Here is a 25,194-nt window from a genome sequence, read left to right as displayed (position 1 = left end):
AGCCCATTGGTATTGGAGCGAATTGTGAAATCCCTCACAATGTGGCTCCAACAACTTGAACCTATGACCTTGGCTCTGATATCACTTGTCGGACCGTGTACCTTACCGATCCATCCAACGACCAATTGGTGAAGGATGAGGGGGCACAAATCTTTTATAGCATTCGATTGCAGACCAAGCCCTTTGGTATTGGATCGAATCGTGAAATCCCTCACATAAATGACTAGATATTAATAGATAGTTTGTGTTAAATTAACGATTCTCTCAAAAACTTAGATTATTAGAAAATAGTGAATTTAATTACTTAACAATAATTTTAATACTCTTCTTCACATGCGAGCCTAAACTTCCCTTTAATAAGTGGGTCCTAAACTCTCCCTTAATAAGTGAGGCCCAAGACTTTGGATCTTCAATTCTGTTCTGATACCAAAATTAATTACTAATTCTCTCAAAACTTAAGCTATTATGAAAAAGTGAATTTGATCACTTAACCATAATTCTAACACTTAGCTTCACATATGGGCCTAAAATCTTAAACTTTTGGGACAATTGATAAAATAACATGGTATTAGAGTAGGAGATCTTGGGTTCAAACTTTGTCTCCTCCACCTACTCCTCATTTTTAAATTCTAATGGTTGGACTTCACCTATTAAAAGGGAGTTTGAACCAAAACTTAAGGATAAGTATTAGAAGCATATGGTTAAAAGGGGGAATAAACAATCAATAAGAGAGGGAGATTTGTTTTATATTCTCTCGGGTGACAAGGTGGATGGTGGACACTTTTATATCATCCTATAGAAAAATTGAATGATTTATTAAGAGTTCATGTCTTCAAGTTGCGTACACCACTTTCAATACAGTCTACTAGCCTAAAAGCAGGATACGCCTATTATGGCTGGGAATTGCAAAATGGTCTTGAGTCTTGAGGAATGAGTTGTTGGGCTTAATACAATATGCCAGTCATATTAGTTGAGATTGGGAATTTGGACACAGGAGACCGGTACAAAGTGAAGTGTCTACCATAGATAAAGATGGTCCTAAATATTGACACACACATGAAAGAGCCTTTACTAACTAATTATTGATAATTTATAGGCTCAGGCCAATGAGTTAAACCCGTACCCAACCCATTCTTCACGGTTGGGTTTTGAGTTGACGCATTTTTCACGGGTAAGAAATCCCTTTGTCAATAATTAGTTTTTCAATTCCCTTTAGATTCGAAAAGATTGGCAAGTTTAGGTCTAATTTTTTTTTTTTTCAAAACTAGAGACTGGATGTTGACATTTTTAAGGCCAGCCCAAACTGTTACCGGAAGAGATGTCCATTCTATCAAGGCACAGCGGTTGGGAGAGAAAGATTCGGACCTATATGATTATATTTTTACAAACTTTTTTTTTTTTTTTTGGCCATGAACAGAAAATTGTTTTTAAATTCACAATAATTTAACACTGTGTAAGAATATTATGAAACATGTTTCGAAATAATTATTAAAATTATCATTCACAAATCTAAATTCCATCTTATGGGTAATGGGCTATAAGCCTAAATTTTAATTTCAAGTTAAATGAAATAAGTTTATTTCAAGGTTAAAATTATATTTTCTAGATTTGGTAATGTACAAACAACCACTTATGTGACACTAAATACATCTTTAAAAATTTATAATATTTAATCTAAACAATAAAATAGATCCACTTCAAAAATGAGAGAATCCTACAATAGAATTACGACTTTTGGTTTTTGTTGTGATAATCTACAGTGCTTGCCCATTGCACCCATTACAAAGATGATTTTAACTAGAAAGATGACACAAGACAGGACAATGGATCATATTTGGACTCTATTCAACAGGTTTGAGTCATAATTGAGTTGATATCAAAAAATTCAGAATTTCAACAAGTAAAAATTGTCTTTTAGACTCATGGCGAGTCAACTCAATATTAAGTCAAACCACAATTTATCTATTTTATTTCCTAAACAATAAAAATAGATTAATCGGTTAATTTGTAATAATAAAATATCAAATATCCTAGTTATTAGGTGGTCTATTATTAGATCAATATAAATCATGACCATTCAAGTCAAATAAATACAACAAATTACAACAAAAATGAGAAGTATATATTGAATAATCACAAAAATATAGTTGTAAAAAAGGAGAATCATATCAAAATTGATTTTTCTTTTCTTTTTATGTATCATATATTACATAAGTTGTTACATACTTAGGATACATTTAATAAACTATTTTATCAATACCAAATTAAAAAATCTAACTAAATAAATGTCAAGGGTCTTATAACTGAATTGACACCTCTTCATTCACAATATTTAGGAATCTAGGGAGGAAATGGTTCGAATTACAAGGTTGGCAATATATTATAATTATTTATAAAAAAATAAAAACAAAAACTACCATTTTAAAAAACAAAAAACAAAACAAAACAAAACAAAGCAAAACAAAAACTAAGTCAACTAGAAAAGTATTTATAATATCAACAATCAAATTGATAATGCTAAAAAGTGTTCTTAACATACATATCAATTTTTATACCAATCATATATTATTTTAATATTTGATACGTAAACTCATCTTTTATATATTATTTTTAACTACAAAAACTTAAATCTATATATATCTAAAAGCTAAGACATAAAATTTAATGTTGCTATATTCTTGTTGAACCACCTTATCAGCCACGTCATACTTTAAAAAAAAAAAAAAATTCCTTTATGATTTTTCTATTTTATTTTATATAAAATAATCAAATATAGTTCATGAACAAACCGGTTAATGCTTACTATTCAACATGTTACTATTCATTTGTTTTAAATGCAAATATTTTACTATTCAGCTACCCAAACTGATTTCAACTTTTCGTTTTCTTCTTTTAATTTGAAGTAATTGTTAAAAATGAATAATGTATTATCTTTTTAATGGATATATGCACATGTTTGATTATTCATTAAATATGTTAATATTCATTAGATACAAATGTTTGATTATATTCAACTACCCAAATTAATTTCAAATTTTCGTTTTCTTCTTTCTAATTTCAAGTAATTGTTAAAATTGAATATTTAAACTTTTCATCTTCCTATTCTTAAAAAATAAAAAAATAAAAACTCTTCTTCTCTTCCTCCAACCTTTCCCCTCTCTCTTTACCTCTTTATCTCCCTACTACTCTTTACTTTACCGTTAAACTTCCTTTATCATTTCCTCTTTCTTATATTTTGACTCTTCTTCTTCCCATCTTATTTTTTATAAATTTGATATCACTTGTTCCATTCAATCCATATTTTTTCTACACAAAAATTGTGAGTACTCTCTCTCTCTCTCTCTCTCTCTCTCTCTCTCTCTCTCTCTCAATTTTTGTTCTTTCTTATAACTCTAATTTAGGTTGATGGTTTTTTTATTTAAATTTTTTGTGTTGTATTTTTCAAATTTCCCATCACAAATCACTCTTATAGCTTTGGTTGAATTTTAGCTTGGGTTAATATGTAGTTTTTAAAAAAAAAAAAAAATAGAAATTTGAGTTTATACATGGCTATGAATTTGAATGTGCCTACCAATGGACTTTCACTAAACAAAGATATATTTATAATGTTTTTAGCTTCATATACTTCTTTGGTAATCTGAATTTGAGAAAGAGAAAATAGTAGGCAAAGGATGTATGATCTTTTATAATCCCCTATGTCTTGATGAAAGTGGAGGGCCTATTAGTCTCCCTTCTACTGGAATTTTGTATAGAAAACATTTTGCTATAAGTTCCTTGACTTTTTTTTTTTTTTGGTCATTTTATTACAAATAATTAGTATCTCCACCATCAAATTTTTAGTTAATTTGAACTTTCTTAGTAAGCTTTTACTTTGCTTAGTTGATCATCTTTACTGAAAATGCCAAAAAGAGAATAAGATAAAATATAATTTACTCTAGAGCATCATTAAACTATTATTGTTTTTATGTATAGATACTTAAGGAATTTTTTCTTTTTGCATTTTATTTTATTTTATATTTTCACTTTATGATATATGATTTATTGATAATGGTCTATTGTATAGTTATTTTTATTTACTTTTTCACTTAGTTTCAATTGCGAGGAAAAAAGAGATGTGGATCTATGTTTTGTATAAAACCGTACCCATTTTTTTTAATATTTACACTTTCTCCAACATTTCTCATTCCTTTCACATTTTCATCTCCTCACTACCATCTACCTTAATATCACTCTTCATCTTTCCATTTCTCTTCATTTATTTTGTTTCTTCTTAGTCTTATCATCTTATTATAAAATTTTCATTATCTTTTCTATGCTATATTTCTCTTCATTTATGAAATAACTCTAAAATAATTATCATGCGCAACGCGCGAGTCTGCAACTAGTCATAAACAAAGTATACTTAGTTACAACTTGGTCTAATAGTTCTCACACTATCAATTTTTTTTAAAAAAAATTATTGCATTGTGTTTTCATACATATCTCACCATATATAATACCTGACTACAAAAAACTTCTAATTTAAAACATAATTTGAAATAACACATACTGAACTTTTAAAAATATGCAATCTAATATATTAATTCAATAATTATCTAATAAAAAATAATCATATCAAATTTTCCCGTATATCGCGCGAATCTGCTACTAGTTTAAATAATTTATGACGACATGTCTATTGATCTTTTATCACTTTAAAATTTTACAAACATAGAAAATATAAGAAGATAATGCAATCTAACATTGGATTTGTCAATTCGTATCTAATTAAAAAATATTAAGGGATATTACTTAAAGTTACACTAAATATAACTTGAATTGAACCATTTACACGCGTACACATAATGCTCAAATGATTTGTGTGCATAAGAAAAAAGATTCATAGATGAAAGCGGTAAGTCTATTAGACATGCATTTTACTAAACCTTATTTTAATATCGGAGGTAATACAACATACTTATAAAGCCACATAATAGTAATTGGGTAAATATTAGGGAAAATAGACTGATAGAAATATAGAATAGACGGATATCTCCAAACAAACCTTCCCAGCTAGAAGCATATATTGACTTGAGGCTCAATCAATTTTTGCACCACCATACCGCCTTGCAGCTTCCTTACTGTCAATGGTTGTTGAGACTGGTACTGTGTACCGAGAAGGAGGAGTAGAGAGATATAAAGGTTTCAATGCATCCTTCAAATTATCCACAGCTGTGCCAATATCAGTGGTGGGTTTGCCAAGAGTGGCATCAGGATGAGTTGGTGGTGGTGTAGACCATGTAGCACGACTTGGCCTAACCCAGCCTCCGGTATTGATCATTGCTGGTTCCATAGCATTGCCATTCTTCTGGTGGTAGTCATCATTATTCTCGTTCCGAATGGTATTTCCACTCGGCTTGAGCCAGTCTTTGTTGCCAGAGTTATTGTAGTCACCAGAGCCAGTATTGCCATTATTCTGCCTGTTTGACAGAGGAGCTAGGGGCCAGTTTGATACACCTGGAGGGCTAACCCTTCTGGGTCGGCTAGCTTCAGTCTGAACATTGGTGATGAAATCCTCAACTTCTCGCGGGCGATCGTGAGCATATTTATTATCTTTCATTGGCTCGACCTTACCATATTCTTTTACAGGCTCATTCTTGTATGTATAGTCTTTCATAGGCTCAGCCTTATATCCATAGTCATTTGCTGGCTTATATGTATAGTCTCTCATAGGCTCAGTCTTATATGTGTAGTCTTTCATAGGTTCAGCCTTGTATCCATAGTCCTTCACTGGCTCGGCCTTATATCCGTAGTTCTTCATTGGCTCGGTCTTGTATCCGTATTCTTTGACTGGCTCAGGCTTATATCCGTAATCTTTCATTGGCTCGGTCTTGTATCCGTATTCTTTGACTGGCTCGGGCTTGTATCCATACTCTTTCACTGGCTCTGGCTTGTATCCATACAGTTTCACTGGCTCTGGCTTATATCCATAGTCTTTGACTGGCTCGGCTCTATATCCATTCTCTTTGATTGGCTCGACCTTGTATCCATAGTCTTTCACTGGCCCAACTTTTGGTGGGGAGCTATTTCTGTATTGTATGACCAAAGGTACACGGACGTGCTCAACAGCCGTCTCAACTTTTGTAACATAGCCCTGTGCAGTGTAATTGGGAGTTGCCAACATGATTGGCATTTTCCTCCCCTCAGCATCGACGATGACAGGCCGGCTCAAATTATCAGATTCAGAGACATAGCTTTTTTTGATCCATTCATCAGAACGAGGTGGAACTCCACTGTAGGTCGAGTTTCCTCTATAAGCATAACCATACCCGGCCATCACTAACTTTTGAGTGGAAGCTTTGTTTTGTCAAAGAACTCTTTGGACTTCTCTCTCTGCTTCTATAGTTGTCACTTGATCATAACTCATCCTTAAATAGAGAAACAATGTTCCTACTTGCATGATAATTGATAATGGTACTAGATTCAACTATACTGCGAGTGGGAAAAGTGTATACTGTTTCTCATGCACCTTGAGATTCCTTTCATGTCGTTCCATAAATGACAAAGCGTTGAAGAATCATATTCTGGCCATCTATTGATTGTGGTCTCCACTAGCTAGCTTTCCCTAGAATAAGATCTTGTTTCTTCAGGGAATAGTTGGTTTTGCTGTCTGTGCAGACTGCCTCATGAGTCACATCCACCTTAAGAGAATAAATAAAAGTGAGAGAATGTTCATGAAACCTAATGTGAACCCTTCCTTTTCAGCACAAGGCAAGAATCAGAAAATTTGATGCCCAATGAGGATGAGAGTTGGAACATAAAGGCATACAGTCACCAGTAAACATATTACACATCTTAGTTGAGTGTGAACCTGCATACCAGAACTAGCCCTATTCTATGTTGTTCCACCACGTATAACTCAGAAGGAAAGTCATTCACTAGAAACGCTGCCTGATTTAACTGTGAAAATTAAGCACTTCCTGCTGTAATTGCCCAAGAACATGCTGCTCATGTTGGAAACTCCATGATTTGTGTTTATACAGTTTCCTACTATATCTCTGAATATAATTTTTCGTCATTTAGAAAACTTAACCGGCTAGAACGTTTTCTATATTGTTTTTCTTCTATTGATACAAAATTTCAATCACAAGTTAACATAGACTTGACATACATTTTGGTTGTTTCACTGCTGGAATTGGGAGCCAAGCTGCATGGGCGGCTCTAGTTATAGTTCAGGGGGTTCAAATGAACCCCCTAAGCTGGGCCAAAAAAAAATTTATATATAATTTTCTAAATTTTTTTTATTTGACCCTCTTAAAATAAAATTTTGAACCCTCATAAACCTAAATATTTTTTTTAAGCGGATCTAAAATAAACTTGAATATGATCATCTTGACAATATTTTGGTCTTTTTAAACAAAAAAAATATATATATATATATATATACCAATTTGATCTAAAATAGCGGGAAAAACTAGTAAGCCTAACAATAAAAGTATAAATTTGTTCATCTTAAATCTTTAAAAAAAATAACTCATTTAGATCCGAACAAATTTGAAATAAACTAAAAAAATAAAATTTTATTATATTTAGATTTCGTTTGGAGTTAACTTAAGAACAATAATTAATAAATTTATTATATTTAAAATAATAGATGATTTCAAAGATTTAATTTTAGCAAGAATAATTAGTATGTTCATTGTATTAAGCAACAATATGCAATGAACTTATAGTTTGTCTTATATGAGAAACATCATGTTCATAACACTTTAATAACAAATCCTAAGTGGCAGATTGTTATTGATTGTTACTGATTGACAAAAAAGTAATTTCAAGAGTGAGTTTAAATTAAAATAATAACAACTTATCATCTAAGATTTATTGGGAAAGTGAAGTAAAAATGTTGTGAACGTAGCATTTCTCATCTTTTATTCTCTTCTTAGTACCTATTATGGACAAATTTATAATAAGAAAATCACATAGACCACAAAATTCATTTTTTATTATAAAAAAAAAAACACATCTTACCGACTCCTCTAAAAATATATTCAGGAATTGTCACTGCCAAGCTGGCTGTTCTCCACCCATGTCACTGGAACTAAGTTACCTGGTCATTTCTCCAAAAGATCTATCAAAGATCAATTCTACACTTTTCTGAAGAATCATATTCTGCATACTCATTGATTTTGACCTCCATTACCTACATGACCTATGGTACATGAACAAATCATCCCTTCTTTCTCTCCGAACAAATCGTCCCTTCTTTCTCTCTAATCTAGTTTTACCAAGAGATCTATTAAGGATCAATTCTACACTTCTCTGAAGAATCATATTCTGCAGACTAATTGAATTTGAACTCCATGACCTACATGAACAAATTGTCCCCTCTTTAGTCAAATTAGTTTTGTACGTGATGTGCTCTCAGCAAAGCCAGATTAAAAATAAGGTCCTTTATAACACCTTTTTTGGGTGTTCACTTTTTTTTGGCCAGCTATGCATCATTCTTTTTCAAGGCTATTGCTGACAAATCATTGTGTGGCACAGACGGTTCACTTTGTTCTGCATGAGCATCTATGCATACAAAAAACACAATGACACCTGATTACAGTGACCAAAAGCTAGCAACAGTAAATTTTGCAAGCTTTATTCCAGTATATCTCATGATAGAATAGCAGAAAGAAACTCTAGTAATGAAACTATTCTTCGCTCATATAAGTGTACTTTTTCTTTTAAATATCTAGGGGAAAAATTAAACAATTTAATTTGAAAAAACACCCTCCTGAACACCATAACAGCTCTATTTTGGTGCCTCTGTCTGATCTAAGGTAGACAAGAAATGTGCCGTAGGCATGAGTAATTGAATTATAAATTGGGATTTCATTTTGAGCTCCATCTGGCTCATGAAGCAGCAATTAGCTTTGTTAAGGAAACATTTCGTCAAAGTAATGAATAGGAACTCTAGGAATAGGGGTTTCAGGAAGACGTTTTAACCTTCATATATATCCTTTTCTTAACAGATCTGCAACAAGCTTTACAGAACAATGATGAACTTTAGAGTTGTAGCGACAAAGTAATCGACATAACTCTCAATACAACTCTAGTTTCTTACTTTGAAAGGATCTAACTTTGTATTAAATTGTCTATTTGAGACAATTAACCCAACTTTTGGCCGAACCTAAGACTCTTGATTTGAACAAATATTGCCCTTGAACTTTGACAAGAGTTCCATTAGGTTGAACTTTGGACTTGTGAATTGAACAATTAACCCCTGCATAGGTTTTGACAAATCAAACCTTCTACTTCTATTTTACGTTCAAGACTCACATGACGTTCACAAGGTTTCTATCACATCATCAATAATTTTGCAATGTTATTATTACCATATACACATTAAGTTATTAAATCTGTTTCGCTTTAACAGAAAATACTAACAATAGCTTTGATTTGTCATAAATATAATGTGCAGGGTTAAACATGCAAATTGAAAATTCAAGAACCATATTGAGACTCAGGTCAAAGTTTAAAGATGGCACAGTAAAAACCCTCCATCTTTTAACTTCATTTATTCCAAGTAATGGAATTTTGCCCATCTTCCATTAATCAACCTTTTGAAAACTTTAAAATAAATAAATAAATCCGGTTTGCCTCACATAATTTTCTCTCATCCATTCTCTTTCTTAACTTGAATATGCTTTCATGGATTCATATATGATTTTCTGGGAAAGAAGTGCAACTATTGGTAAACTCATTCAATAAACCCCAGCTTTCAAATCAATAATTGTAAACACCTAGACATGATGTTCAGATTTGATTTATTAGATATAATTACCACTCTGGGAAAACCAAAATTGGCTCTAAATTCAATGTTAGCCAGAAGGAAAACCATCACAACTACCTATTCACATTTAAGCCATATGATCTGTTCCAAGAGTGAACAATGAATTTCAGAAAAGTCTTTGTTAAAAATGATTATAGATAATTTTTGAGATCTGACAAGAGTTTTGTTGATTGTGTTGAGAAAAAATGTGCTGTACAGACACTCTTCAATTGAACAGAAATCTATGCATCCTAGAAGATGTCCTCTCAGGTGGCGTGCAATTGTGCTTTGTGCATGGAGGTGTGCTCCCAAACAGCCATAGTACGGTCAACCAAATTTTCATTCTATTTTTTATCTGCAGGATGGTATTATAATGTTATACATCAGACTGACTGCGACTTTTATCTTTTTCTATGAACAAGGAGATGATTGAATGAATTTAAGACGAGAACAATGTACCTCTCAAAACCATTATTTAGGGCTCAAATGCTGGAACTTCATGTGAAGGAGCATAGATTGCCTTATACAATGTTCTATCAACAATACTCCTATAAGGATCCTCCTGCCGCTTCTTAATCAAGAATGACATTTGGCGTTCAACCTCAGATTTTACCTGCAAGTACAATTGGTTTGCAACTTGTTTGTCCTTCAGGATGTCTTCCCTTCCCTTTGTTTTTATTGGCTTCCCAAACAGATAGTAGAAGCGACCAGGTATTTTGGGCATAAGCAACGGAATAAAGATCTTTTGGCTGGCAACCTCCCCACTTGCCTCATCCCTGAAAATACAAGCATATTATGCCATTAGAACTTGAATCCAATTTCCTATAATATAAAAGTGGCTAGAATCTCAAGTTTTTGAAATTTTTACAGGAGAGCACTTGAAAACAATCATATATTGCTCGGAGAGAAAGTACCTCACTCTTATTGCTTTTTCATTGGCATCTTTCACAAGATCATTAACCACCGGGATTTTCATTAGGTCGTTGTAATCAAGGACCAACTGCCATGGTCAAAAACATAAAAGCACAAACCCAAATCAAGTAGAATGTTAATTGCAAAATCAAGCTCAATAAAAGAGGGGGGGAAAAAAAGAATATTTTTCAAAATTAGCTTTTGCAAAACAAAACAAACTTATGAATGTGAGAATTAATTATGTTTTATTACTTTTTTCCCCTCATAATTATAGTACTAGGGTGTATTTACATTAACCTAAAATGACAGGTTATATTGATTTATATTTGAATACTGTCCATGATTATACACCTCACTGATCATGCCTTTCACTACAAGCATTATTAACTTTTCTGTTGTGAGCATCATCTTAATCCCATTAGTTAACCAAAAATGAGCTCACTCTGCATCTCTGGAATTCGAACTCCCCCCACCTTCACTAGAACTCATATAAACCTTGAAATTAGCATTAAAAAACAGCCATTTCTCTAAAGTAAAAATATATTTAAAAAAATGGAAGAAAGAGAGAAAAAAGGATGATATAAACAAAAGATGCAAACATATTAATATTTCACCATCAGAAAAAGAATCTTATACTAAAATCATAGGACTTGATAGATAAAAGTTAAAACAAAAGCACAAGCTTACTTCCGCTACATCGTCTTCACCCACAACTCCAAATGGTACAATGGTGGCCCCAAACCGTGCTGCCATCCTCACAAATTCCTGCTGATCAGGCCAAAATAATTTGTATTCTTCTCCCTGGAAATATAAAAGCACCATAACTGCTGGAAAACAACGTTTTGACAGATAATAATAAATAAATAAGATTTAGTGCAACAAGGGCCTCTAACAACCTCTTAATCCTCTCCCAATAACATAATTCTCACACAAACAAAGGTTTGAAGGATATATCAGTGTATCAGATATTAAAAAAAGTTCATCCTTTGAAGTGTTCAGTCTAGTGCAAGGTTTAAGCCTAGTTCTCATCACCACTTCCAGAGACCGCACATTAATTATGAATTGCAATTTTTATATATGATCCTTTTGAATTACCTTCACCATTATAACAAATAGCATATGCAAGTGTCTCCACAAAATTGCATTTCCTGTAATAATCTTAATCATTGTTTTGGCTGTATAATTATTTTAATGTAGTGATGCACTGATGCAACACATAGATTATTAAATTATAACTAAAACTTCTATTTCACAAACTACCCTCAAGATTTATCAAATTAGTTCCACATTTAAATCTACCTAGAATCCAACTGAAAGCTAAAACATAGAACCATGGCATTAACAGAGTGCATATAAATTATAACTAACAAATGGATTGAATGTCCCAGCAATCTGCCTTGCAAATAAGATTCAGAAGTAAATAAACTGACATAGACACAACCAATATTATAAGTGTATGAGCTGTTGGAGACTACTTTGTATAATTTCACCTGTACAGGCAAGACAAAATACAAAATTTGGAAGTAAATAATAATTGAGCAGATTTAGGAGCAAAAAAATTGACAGTCACAAAATTTATGGTTCTATAGTTGTAAAGTAGTTGAAACTAAACACAAGGAACTTTGACAGACCTTGTAATGCAGAGCCTCACGTGAACCACCAGGATAAAGAAGTACATGTGATTTTGTTGAAAGCAATTTGAAAATATTGCTTGGGGTAACAGGCACTGCGCCAAACACTCTCATCCAATCACTTAAAGAAAAATCAGAAGATGAACTCTCGGCTGTCCTCGAAAACAACATGGGATGTGCTAATCCACGAACCATAATGTTCTTTTCCCTTAAGAATCCTTCAGCAAGTGAAGAGAGTTCAACTCCCATCAACATGTGATAACCAACTAATATCACAGGACCTTCATTTGGAACCCCGGAAAGACCCTTCACTATCTTTCCATCTTCCAAAGTTGAGAACAGTATTGAACCAGAAGCCAAGCGAAGCAACCTACCATCAATGCAATTCTAATATCAAGCTTCATTTTCACATGGTGATAGATATCAGAAGGATACAACTTAAACAGGCTGGAGAGCAACCAAAGCCTTAAGAATAGGAATATGAGAAGCAGGCTGCAGGCTGCCCAATCAGGACTTTAGACCAAGGTTCTTAAAATCCATACTTGTTTATCAACAAGTTGGTTCAGAAATTATGGATTCACTGGCAAATTACACTGGGGATTTCTTTGGTCTGTTAAGATCAACTACTCTCAATGTGTGAGATCATGTCATCACATCCAAAAAATAATAAAACGAATCAGCATAAATGGAATTTAATCATTTGTGTACTTTATAGAAAACTAAACTCTTTTTGTCAAAACAAAGATGAACATGATTGTGATGAACAATGGGATAAACACAATAAATGTTTGTCAAATCTCAGACATGCCATTTTTGCTCTGCAACATTAGAATTAAAGTGAAAATTAGTGGAATAGGACTATAGGAGTTACATTCCACATAAAGCAGAAAGAGGAGGGATGAGTAAGAGAATGGGAGAAAAAATTGTTTTCGATCATATGTTGGACTTAAGATTGTGGGTATTTCTGATGCATGATCAAAAAGATTGACACAAAAGTTTTGGGGTTACATGAGGGGGTCGGTGAGGGCCCCATGACTGCAATAGTTATAGGCTTATAGCAGACATGCTTTATCATTCACTATAACTAACCAAGAACATGAGATGTGAGTTTACAGTATTGTCCTAACCTCTAACACCTATACATATTCACAAATTTTGTTATGCTCCTCAACAAGCATTTTTTGGTATCTCTAAAACTAAAAGATGTACAGTTACATACATTGGTGATATATCAGAAGTTTATACTTGCAGTTAGACCAACATGAACTAGTTGATTATGCAATAATTTGTTTTAGAAAACACTTAGAAGACAAGGATAAATCTATAAAGTTTTAAAAGAGCTCTACATAGAAACAACTTAGGACATCATAAGTGAAAATAAAAATAAAAAGGAAAAAATAATCCTTACATGGAATGGGTTCTTTGAAAAGAGAGAGAGAAAAGAGTAATCAAAATTTGTTTCGTTTGGTAAGAATTATCAAAACTTAATAAATAAGCTTATGGGAACATATCATGCTTTCTGCACGAATGTATCTCTCTCTCTCTCCCTCAACCCTAAACCCTAAAATAAAAGAGCCCAAATCTAAAAGATTCCACCTGCTGATGCCACCCAACCAGTGAGATTAATGCTCAGAGGACGTCCAACCTTTCAGCCTCCAACTGTAAGTCTCTAGTGTCAGCAGTGAAGCTAGGCGTTTCGCTATTGGGTGGGAGGGCTAATTAGGGACAGAATTGTGTGTATCTATATATATATATATATATATATATATATAAGATAAGATAAGAAAAGTAAGTACATTTTTGGGGGAGCCACTTGTATACATAATTAAACATTATCCTCAAATGTAAAGGAAAATTTAAAGCATTTAGAAAATCTTGGGGGAGCAATGGCCCCCTCAAGCTATAACGTGGCTATGTCTGTCAATACTCAACCCATCGCACCTAGCCAAGAGGCCAATGATACCAGGATATCAAATTTTTACACTTTGAAGACATAAGTACAAAATAAAACTAAATAAAACTTCAATTGAAATATTGAAGAAAAAAGGTAACACTAAATGAAACAAGAAAGTATCACTAGGTTAAAATGATATAGACAAATCTTGAGACAGCGACCTCATTGTCCACCTAGCTACACCTCAGCATGATATTAAAGTTCTACAAATATAATGGTGTAATGTACTTGTATAGCAACCCTTGAACAGGATCTCGATTAATTTGCATGCCCAAAAAAGCATCATAATAAGGAGAGCTGGGGGGATGAGATGTGTGTGTGTGCGCACGTGTGCGCGGTGTGTTTGTCTGTGTCAGCATGCCCGCGTGCTCCAGTGACTTACCCGATTATTTGATCACAGACATAGTTGAGTTCTGTCATACTAGGAGGAAGAAAATCAGAGGCAAAAGAATGCCTCCTTGAACGACGAAATTTGCAAGTACCCTTAATAACCGTCATCAAACCAATTCCATCTTCCTGCACCATGTCAGAAAACAGTGCAGTCAATTTGTTTTCCCACAGTAAAATAGCATAATAGAGTGAGAAACATAACTTTGATACCAAGTTAGAAAAGGTAAAACATAGCTTTTCATAAAGTGCATAGGAAAATATGAAAACAAAAATAAAGAAGAGAACGAACGCAAAAAAGAGAGAATGTAGGGAATTAATGTGGTTAGGCCTTAGTAGCCTACATCAACAACAAAAATTCCTTAATGGTTATATCTTTACTATTAAGCTCTGTATATTTTACAATAAACCCATTGAAGGATAATTATATTCGGATAAATCTTGAAGTAACCCAAGAAGTTACAATAATTGCACTACAATTAGACTTAGGATTACTTTACTTGCACTCCAAGATAATTAAATGCAATGAACCTAAAATAGAGTTATATAGCAGACATGAGCCTTTAACCAAGATTAGATTGTATCTTAATATTTCTAACTCCCCCTGAAAACGCTTGAAGACAGCTTGAGTTTGGAAAGAAAGTTAAATCTTGAAGGAAATCGGGAATGAATTAGATGTGGAGCGGATCAAGCGGAATTGAATTCAATGAAGCGCATATAACAAGCTAGAACAAGGGCCAGATGTGCACAATGATTGAGTATTGAATGATAAGCACAGTGCAGATCATACCTATGGAAGCTACTGATGAGAGGTGTGATCCGAAAAGCTATGCATGAAGATGATAGAGATGTGTGACCAGAAATAAAGTCAATAAAGGCTTCCAAACAGGGGCTTAGACCAAGTAGCTTGAAAATGATAAAGACGCATTACCAAAAAGAAAGTCTGTAAAGGAGGCTACCAATCAACGTGTTTTATGATACTTGGCCAACATGGTTGAGGATGCATGAACAAAAAGAAAGCCAATAAAGGTTACTAATCATAGGCATAGTCCAAGTAACGCAATCTGAAGATGATAAAGATGCATGATTAGAAAGAAGTGAATAAGGAGACGATTGGTGGTCTGTGATACTCGGCTAAGAAGGTTAAGGACACTTAATAATAAGGAAATAGATTTGGATGAGCCCTGCAGAGTGGCTTGTAGCAGTGTTAAGAGAAGAATTCTGGATTTGACAATTAAAGATCATATAAGAAAAGATAATACGTAACTCTAAACCATGCTAGAGAAGGCAAGACATAGCTTTGACAAAATGATAAAGTGTATAAGAAAATATGAATGAGAAACTAATGAAGTTAGAGAGAGAAAACATTGAGAATTAACATGGTTGAGAATTAAAGGCCTACATCTACGCCAGAAAGCTCTTGATGACTACATATTTACTATTATGTTCTATGTATTTTACAGTGAATCCATTGAAAGATGTTTATATTAGGTTAAATCCTAAACTAACCCAAGGTTACAATACTTGCACCACTAGTAGGCTCAAGACTACTTTGCTTGCACTTCAAGTAGGATAAAATACAATGAACATGGACTAGAGTTCTATAACAAACTTGACCCTGTTGACCAAGATTGAGTTGGGCCTTAATATCTCTTAACAATTTGTATGAACATTCCTAAAGGCACAGAACACAGCCAACAAGTATGACTAGCCCGAGATTAAGCATAAAAGGCCAAGACCAATTGAATCATAAAGTTGTTTTATCACAATGAAGCAAACAAGTAGTTAATTTACAGTTCATACACAATTAAAAGAGGGCATGAAGCTTTAGTGTGTGCTTGATATGCAGTCGGTTATGTGGCTTATGCCTAAAACGGTAGTTGATCTAAAGGCCTGTTGGAAGGGGCAGTTTTCTAGGCACCATATTGTGAAATTTGGAAGGCAATCCCTCTGTGCATCAAGTGGATTATTTTGAAGGAATAGAATAACCAGACATTTGGAGGTCTTGAACAATCTACAGTGGATATCAAGATGATTTTTTATGCACTCTATATGATTGGATAGCTACTTTAAGTGGCCATTCTTTCTCTACTTTGCTGGATTTTCTTGATTGTTGCATTTTTTACAAATTTATGATGCACCTTTAGTACACAACCCGTGTACTTGGAGACACCTCTTTTTTCTTTTTTTTCTTTCAGTCAATTTTTACTTATTAAAAAAAATAAATTTAATTTAAAAATAAATAAAAAATTGGCTAACTTCCTGATAGATTAAGGTTTTGGACTTTGGTTCTCCAACATAAAGTACATGACCATTTCATTCATCCTAAGCATAGGAGAAACCAGTATCACTACCATCTTCTCTTTAAACCGAATGGCAACAGTTTATACATGGCATGTCTTTTGGTTTGCCTGATCCTCAATGTTAAGTGTCCGCTCAATCTTTAAAATTTCTAGTTTTTGCTCTGAATTGGTTCCTTAGTGTGCAAGATTTTCAATTAGAATACGATTATCATGGAATAGAAGCCCATTGACACTTTAAAAAGTTAAATATTTTGAGATAACTCAAAGGTGATATGTAATCATAAATTTTAAGAAATTCTAAAATACATCATCTAAACATGGTCCGGGGCTCCAAGTAGATGGAACCATTTACAAGAAATTTTGAAGTGCCAAGAGCCTTGTAGCTCAATTGGCACCTCCTAGTGTTTCCAAAAGAGACGTCCATCCCCTCTCCTCCATTGAAACTATTGAATTATCCAAAAATAGAAAAAGAAATTTTGAAGCAATTCAGTGTTGGCACCATACATATCAAATGAAAAAAGTAGTCAACCAATGTTCCATTGGACAAACAGAAGCCAGAACAGATGGAAAGGATGTTAGTAGACTTGGGATTCAACCTGGTTGGATTAGGTGATTTTAAACCAATGCAACGAAAGTAACTATTTGGCCAATATGACTGAGAGTAACAATCTAAGGAAGTCAATGTTCATGAAAATCTAGGTGTCATCAGCAGCTTTACTAACGTGAAAGTGATGATGAGAGCTAACCATGAGATTATATGATAGATTGACATATTCTCACTTACCAATAAAAGGGTATGCCCATTGTCCTTGAAGTGACGAACAACACAATCTTGTAATGAGTTCTTAAGTCGTTCAGCTTCATCTCTACTAGGAAGCATGTTATCCTTGCCACTGAAATGCAAATACTTCATCAATCTTTACAATCAATTAAGATTTACCACTTTAAAAGTAAATTCAGTATCTCAGCAAGTAAAATCTAGAGAGAAGAAAAACCTAGCCAAGACAAGAACTTCGGCTTTAACAGCATGGAGACGGGAATTGGCATAAGCAGCAGCTGATTTAAGCAGCTTCAGCTTCCAAAGAAGAGTGTCCCTTGGTATAATATCATCAAAACCCTGACAACAAAATGGAGTGATGCAAAATTCATATTGAAATCTTACTATAGTCCTGACACCACAAATATTAATTGGGCTGCTTCAATAAGTAATTTAAACTATAAACAAAAATTTAAAAAAAAAAAAAAAAATACACATTGTAAGGCAAATGAACTAAGGTATTAACTTAGACTAGACAAAATAAAACCCACCCCGACCAGCAATCCTTCTGTACGCACAAGCTAGTGTTTTTACCAGCAACCTTGAACCCATAATATAGGTGATCAAAACTTGAAATGTTCTGGTAATACAAGTGAGACACATTGAATAAATGTATCTCATCAAACTCTTCAACTCTAGGACTCAATAGGCTTGGTTCCCCAGTAAAGGAGATTTGCTGAATGTGCAGCAAAAAGAGGGTTTTTTTCTCTTTTTTTTCCTTCTTTCTTTTTTATTTATTATATTTTTATGAGACTACTCCTTCTCATTGTGTATGTCAAGTATTCCATTTTTGCTGTCCCAAAATAATTCTCCGTCATTAATTACTGACTCCCCAATATAACCCTGTTCTTTATTTTATTTAAATTTGAATTCTGAAAAGTTTACAAAAGAAATTTTGAATCTTATTTATTTTTATGTGAGATACAAAATATTAAACGATATTCTCTTAGAAAGTTTGGACTTTCTAAACTGGAAAGTAGATAAAAGATTTTTGTGGCCAGGCAGCTAATAATTACAGAAACTTTCGTAAATGGAAACTAAAGAGAGTACAACTAAACCATGCCAAAAATACAAAACAAAAGGCAAAAAGCAAAAAAGCAAAACTAGTTGAAAATAATGGAAATTGAAGCAGAAGGGGAGAAATTAATCTTTGAAAACACAAAATAAAAAAGGGGAAACCCAATTTGCTAGCATTCCATACAGAAAGATATGGTAACAACCCAGTGAGGTTGCGAGACAGCCTTTCAAATCTTTGCCCAGGAGGAAAACTGCTTTCAATATTGACTGCAGCCATCTTCACTGGATCACCTGATGTCAAAATAGAAAATTATATATCAGAAATAGAGGAATTTGTGACTGCAAAAAGTGACACAGGACAAAAACACATCTAAATTTAAAGGGAAAATAATAATGCAAATCTATTAACGCAAAATTCAAAAAATAAAATTTATTAACAAAAATATGACGTTTACAGTAGAAGACAACCTAGGTCAAACTATGATAAGCAAAGTGTAGAAGCTTGCACAAGAGCAACAGTTGGAGAAACAAAGTCTGCAGAGACAAATTATATGTAAAACATAAACATTACATTATCATATACATTAATGGCTGCCAGTTCACTAGTAAAACAAGCATTTACTACCTATTAAATAAATTAGGTCAGTAAGGATTAAAAAGCAGTTCAACCAAATAGACTCAAGTTGTTCCCAGGGTTTGTTCAACTGTGAGTATAGATAGTAGCAGTACAAAACTTATTGTTATTAAATATACATCTAAAAGCACTTCATTCAAATAAATCATTTTTAAGTTGGCCAACAGACAAGATTCAAGGTTTCACTCAGGGTAAGAATACAGAAATAAACTAAGATAATCAAATTTTTATGAACATGCTAGCAATAATATTAAAAAAGAATTGATATCAAGTCAAGCACCTAAGAGCAGCAGCACCAAATATCACAGCAACTGAATCCATATTTCATACACCATAGTAGCTAATTACTTGGCATGAGGTATTCCTAAGACTAAAGGCACAGTGAATTCGTTAAATTAGCAATAATGTATCCAATTTTTTCACACGTTGAAGAATTCCACAAGTAGACTTGAAGGGGACAGATTAGGTACCCATGATAGAGCTAAGAAGATAGGGAACTGCGCTATGGAGTCCATCAGGCATAGCCTCCAAGACAGGAAACAATGGTTGCAGCTGAGACCTGCCAAATGATGTCGCTGAAACGAAATACCCAAAGATCAGGATTTCTCAGATGATCAACCATTGATCATCAAACAGAAACATACCAAGATTATATTTATAAGAAAAAAATGAACTGCATATCAGGAAACTAGGAAACTAACCTGGATTTGATAATATCAGAACTAGGTCAATCGCAGGATTACGAGAAGCAACAGCAAGTGCTAGGCATCCTCCAAAGGAATCCCCAACCAAATAAATTGGCTTATGTGGAGATAAAGCATGTTCAAACCTGACAGTTTCTTCTACAAGTTTTACCAGCCCTTCATACAACAAAATTCACCAAACTATAAATTATCATATCTTGTGTATTAAGGGATAATACAAACCCACCTACATGTGGGAGAAGCATGCACATAACAAATTTGCTAAGGACATAAAAATATTTGATCACTGCAAAGGAAATTTCTAAGATTCTGTTAAAAATTGATCTCAACAATTAATGAAATGAATTTTATAACTAAAGTAACATAAATATAATAAATTTCATTAATTTAAATTCACTTGGAAGATGCCAACCTATTTTGGTTTCGCACTAGGGAGCCCATAGGCAAGCAAAGAAGTACCTAAACAACCGACAAGCTAATATCATACCCCATTACCCACAAACACCCTTTACACTTTTAAATTGAAGAGGGCATGTACAGCCCTTAAGGACTTTTAACTTCACTAATTCAAGCATAAGCCTGACCCCAATCCATCTTCTTGAGGATCTATAGCCTACTCTGATGTTTTGGGACTAGGCTTTACATCAATAGTCAAAATCTGTTTAACTATTGCTAACTCATATGACCTTACAAATTTTGCTCAAAATGTACCAACAAATTTCTTAATATATTGTCAGCATAATCGATTCAATTATAAGTAATTGGTAGAGTCCCTATTATTCATGTAAGGAATAACAGGGGAAAAAGTATATAAACATATAAAATGGACAGTTTGGAATGAAGGGTGCAAGCAATAAATGAATAATGGTGGCTTAGGTTTCTGTTCAAAACAGAATTTACAATGTAATAAATCATAGTTGCATTTCAAATTAGTTACAATTACATATGATAGTCAAATAGCTACAAGAAGTACAGACATAATCTATCATTTCAATGAATCAACAATGCAATTGAACTTCATGAAAACCTTAACAAAATTTTTATACACACAGATTAGTATTTAAAGATTAAGACCTTCAAATGGTGTACGATCGTGAACAGGGATATGAAGGCACCAAACCTCAAAAGCCCTGCATTGAAGGAATTAAAAATTGTTGCTAACAACTAAAAAAATAAAAATAAAAGAAAGCAAAAGCATGAAGTCCAATAACATAATATTATCCTAGCAAGGAGAAGAAGCAAGTTTCCACAAAAGTCACTGAAAACAATGCACACCTGCAGATGTAGAACGCAAAAGCAACCAAAAAAGGAAACCAATAGAGAAAACACTTATTTCCATGAGAATCACAAACTGAGAAAAACTTCACTTTAGTTTTGTCCTGGAATTGGAAGGAGACCACATGGTTACAAACTATTTACTGATAATAAAGCACTCTTAGTTCAGTTTAGTAGTGTGGGTCTCCAATACCCAGTGTTGTTGGTTCAAATCTTTCAGAGAGTGAATCAGTTCTTGTTATTCTTAGGCTGACTTAAAAGCCAAGCCTTCTAGAAGTGAATTCATTGCCAGAAAAGAACTGATAAGCAAGAAAATCAATTTAGTTTTTTCCCAAATAGAAAAGGGTCATCTCATAAAAAAAACCTATAAATTTCCTAGGTTTGACATGCTATGGGCATCTATTTTATGTTCCTGAACAAAAAAGTTTAAATTAACTTCTATTCTCACCTTTGAGATGCTTCTTTTCTTCTTCTTTTTTCTTTTTTGATAAAAAATAATGAATTTAATTTTAAAGTGATTACCATTGAGATGTTTAACTTAAGAGGTGATAATCCAATTAAAAAATAGAAGCAATCACATTCATCATACACACAAGGGTAATATGACTTACTTCCCAAGAGCTTTATGGTGCAGAACAAGTCCCAAACCAGTACCATCCATCCCTGCATACATTCATACCAACAAAGTTTCAACATCCAGCAATTTTAAATAAAAATAAAAACTGACAACAATATACCTAAAGTTTTAACCCACCAAAAAGCACATTAAACATCAAGGAACAAAATCACTTAAAGAAAACCAAGAAACATATCCACTGAAATCTAGCATCTACACATATCTTGTAAACACAAAGCACAAAGCAAATTCAAAAATCATCTTTGAGCTGATCAACCATGGACAGGCATCCATTACCTGGCAAAAAGAGAAGAATTGGAGAATCCTTCAAAGGGCGTCCGCAAGAAACGGGGCAAAACCACCGTGGGGGCCCGCCATCATGCTTAACAATGTCTTTGGCCATATCAAAGAAATCTCTGACAGTCTCAGTCCCATATCCATCATTCCACAAAGGCTTCAAAGTTTCCAAAGCTTCATCCTTTACTCTCCTCTTCTCCTCAACTTTAGACCTTAAATGCCCATTTCCTTGGTCAATTGAAGTCCCACCTTTCCCTCTCACCCCACCTATTGAAGTTCCATTCACCACAACTGAGTCTGAGGATAACAATTTAGCATCAGCATCACCTAAACTCCTCACTTGCACTCTACTCCCATACTTATTCTCAGAATTTGACACAAAAAAGGGCAATACCCGGAAACCTATAACTGATGCCATGGCCTCTAAATGCAATGGCAGACTCTTTTTCAAGACTCACAACGTGAAAAACTTACCAACTCTTTTCCAAGAACACACTCTTGAGTAAAGCTTAAATAAACTACAATTTTTTCAGTTAGAAAGTTCCATAAACCGCTCTAACTGAATCACTCACACCAATTATGTTTAGCACAGACTATAACAAACTGAAAAAAAAAATGGTTTTTTATATGAAGCTATCTTAATTTTTAAAACAAACCCAGAAATCAAAATGTACTAAATAAGCTCCAGCTCATGTATTGCTTCAGTTCTTTACTTCCTACCCAACATGAGAAATAAATGTGGAAAACAAGGTAAATGTGGAAGTGGAACATTAAACGTGAATAACATTCATGGGCAAGAACAGAGTTATGTAATAAGTAAAAAGGTAATCATAAAACGACAGTAAAATATGAAAAGGACAGCACTGATTTAGTTCTGGCTTCATTCTGAATTACCTCATGTGAGTCCACACGGTTCTGGGGAGAGAGAGAGAGCCACAGACGTGTGGGTCTGGTTGTCCATAGATTTTTTTTTTTTTTTTTCTTTTTTTCTCTCTTTTGTATTGGCCTACATTGTTCTTGGCTTATGCAGTTATTTGAACTGAGAGAGACTTTATAATGGGGTCTGGGCCGTAAAAAGATTAAGCCACCATCTGTGGTATATTGCGTGAATGCCCTTTGTTTGGCTGTTTCTGCCAGTTGGAAAAGCTGAGAACACTTCCAAAAAGGCTTGGGAAGCCCAGCTTCACATGCCGTAAACATCACAGAAAGGCCTCAACTTTCATCCAGCGTCCTTGAATTGGAAGAAAAAATTTAGTGCACGGCCAAATTCATACTCATCTTCACAATTATACCATGTAATTGCAAGTAAATTGCCCCGTGAGCTTCCCAAAAAATTGTTTACAGTAGGACACTGCAAGTACAGTTTTTTTGCCTTTTCGCTTTACCAAAAGTTCCACTCAGAAGTTATAAAAATAAAAAATAAAAAGTTCCACTCAAAGGCTAAAAGTAATATATTTACTTATTAAGTAAAAAATAAAAAAACTAAATCCACAACATTTACTCAATAATTTTACAATAAAATTTAAGGGGAGAATTGTTAATGGAAATTAAATAATAATAGAAAAAGTAATATTAATAATAAACTTACATGATAACAATTAGTAGCTTGTTAATTAAGTTTTACAGTGAAATTGAGGTATTGTGCATATCAGATTCCTTCAGCCATTCAAAATAGTAAGTTAGGCACGTTTTCAAACAATTAAGAAAACTAACATCTCGAGTTTTTGAAACTCGAGATTCAACTTAAAAACCGACTCTTATACAATCGCTTTCCATTTGTTCTGCACTGTTGAGGTGGCAAAAATTGCCTCGCGGATCTCGAGTCTTTAAGACTCGAGTTTTGCCTGGCACAAAACCGAGTCTATAAGACTCGAGATTTAATTAGAGGAATAAATAATTTCAACAGATCTCGAGTCTTATAGACTCGAGTTTTGCCTGGCACAAACCGAGTCTATAAGACTCGAGATTTACTTATCCAAACGGTGTTCTAAATAAACTTTGAACAGAACTCGAGTCTATAAGACTCGAGTTCTGGTGGAACTATTTTACTAATCCGTTCCGTCCACACTCAAAAACAAATAGCAGTAGTTTTCAGAACGTGTTCCTTGGACTATATTATTTAGTCCACACTCAGTATCTTCAAACTCTCACCCAAAAATAGAGCATCCTCAACTCTCACCCATACACTCAGCCTCACTAACTCTCACTCTCACACACCACATTGCCTCTCTCACTACTCTTCCCTCTCAAGAATTTCATATTTCAGGTATGGGTTTTTTGATTTGATTGTTATTGTAGTTGGGTATTAGTTGTGTATGGGTTTTGTCACTAAGAGAACTTCCCAATGACTTTATGGGTTTTCCAATGACTCCATGTTTTTTCCTAATATAAGATGTTCTTCTTGTAGTATCCCACTGTTGTTGATTTCAATTCCGTGTTTTTATTGGCTTGCATGTCATTTGAGCTATATATTATTTGTTATATTTTCTTTGATTTATTACTAATTCATGTGATTAATCTTAACCATCTTGATAAAAATATGTTTTTGCATTAGCCATTTTGGTGAAATAAAAAAAATTCTGTTCTCATTGACTTTATTCTTTTTGAGGTGTTTCCCTGCATTAATTATTCTTGATCAAATCTGCCAATTTTAAAGAGAATGAATCTTTCATGAATTAGATTCACCAAATTCTTGTAGGTTAGAAAATTTTATGAAAGATTCATAGCAATGTACGTTTCCCTTGTTATCTGATATGTGGAGTGTTGCTTGATTGTGGAGTCACCACTTTATCTTGAAGGAGCTAGTGGATTGTTTGAATTTATTGTTAAAAGACATAAAATGGGCACATGG

At 33.6% G+C, this 25,194-nt stretch overlaps 2 protein-coding genes across 2 annotated transcripts; both read right to left on the bottom strand.

Moving 5' to 3' along the window:
• Positions 1-5,007: 5,007 nt before the first annotated feature.
• On the bottom strand, positions 5,008-6,405 carry LOC115979309 (adhesive plaque matrix protein-like). The gene has a single exon (XM_031101332.1). It carries the CDS (start codon positions 6,314-6,316, stop codon positions 5,078-5,080), a length of 1,239 nt encoding a protein of 412 aa, XP_030957192.1. The 5' UTR covers positions 6,317-6,405; the 3' UTR covers positions 5,008-5,077.
• Positions 6,406-10,255: 3,850 nt separating this feature from the next.
• LOC115982816 (acyltransferase-like protein At1g54570, chloroplastic) lies at positions 10,256-23,123 on the bottom strand. The gene is made up of 13 exons (XM_031105536.1): positions 22,344-23,123; positions 22,042-22,093; positions 21,230-21,285; positions 20,153-20,311; positions 19,922-20,026; positions 19,002-19,108; positions 17,979-18,100; positions 17,768-17,876; positions 14,676-14,809; positions 12,340-12,709; positions 11,396-11,509; positions 10,711-10,796; positions 10,256-10,572 (listed from the first exon to the last, which is right to left on the bottom strand). The coding sequence occupies exons 1-13, from the start codon at positions 22,759-22,761 to the stop codon at positions 10,272-10,274; spliced, it is 2,133 nt and encodes a 710-aa protein (XP_030961396.1). The 5' UTR covers positions 22,762-23,123; the 3' UTR covers positions 10,256-10,271.
• Between the last annotated feature and the right edge of the window lie 2,071 nt (positions 23,124-25,194).

Source organism: Quercus lobata, chromosome 3, assembly GCF_001633185.2.
Source record: "Quercus lobata isolate SW786 chromosome 3, ValleyOak3.0 Primary Assembly, whole genome shotgun sequence".
Lineage (NCBI taxonomy): Eukaryota > Viridiplantae > Streptophyta > Magnoliopsida > Fagales > Fagaceae > Quercus > Quercus lobata.
Note: the sequence above shows the minus strand (reverse complement) of the source record. Positions and strands in the feature narration are given on the sequence as shown.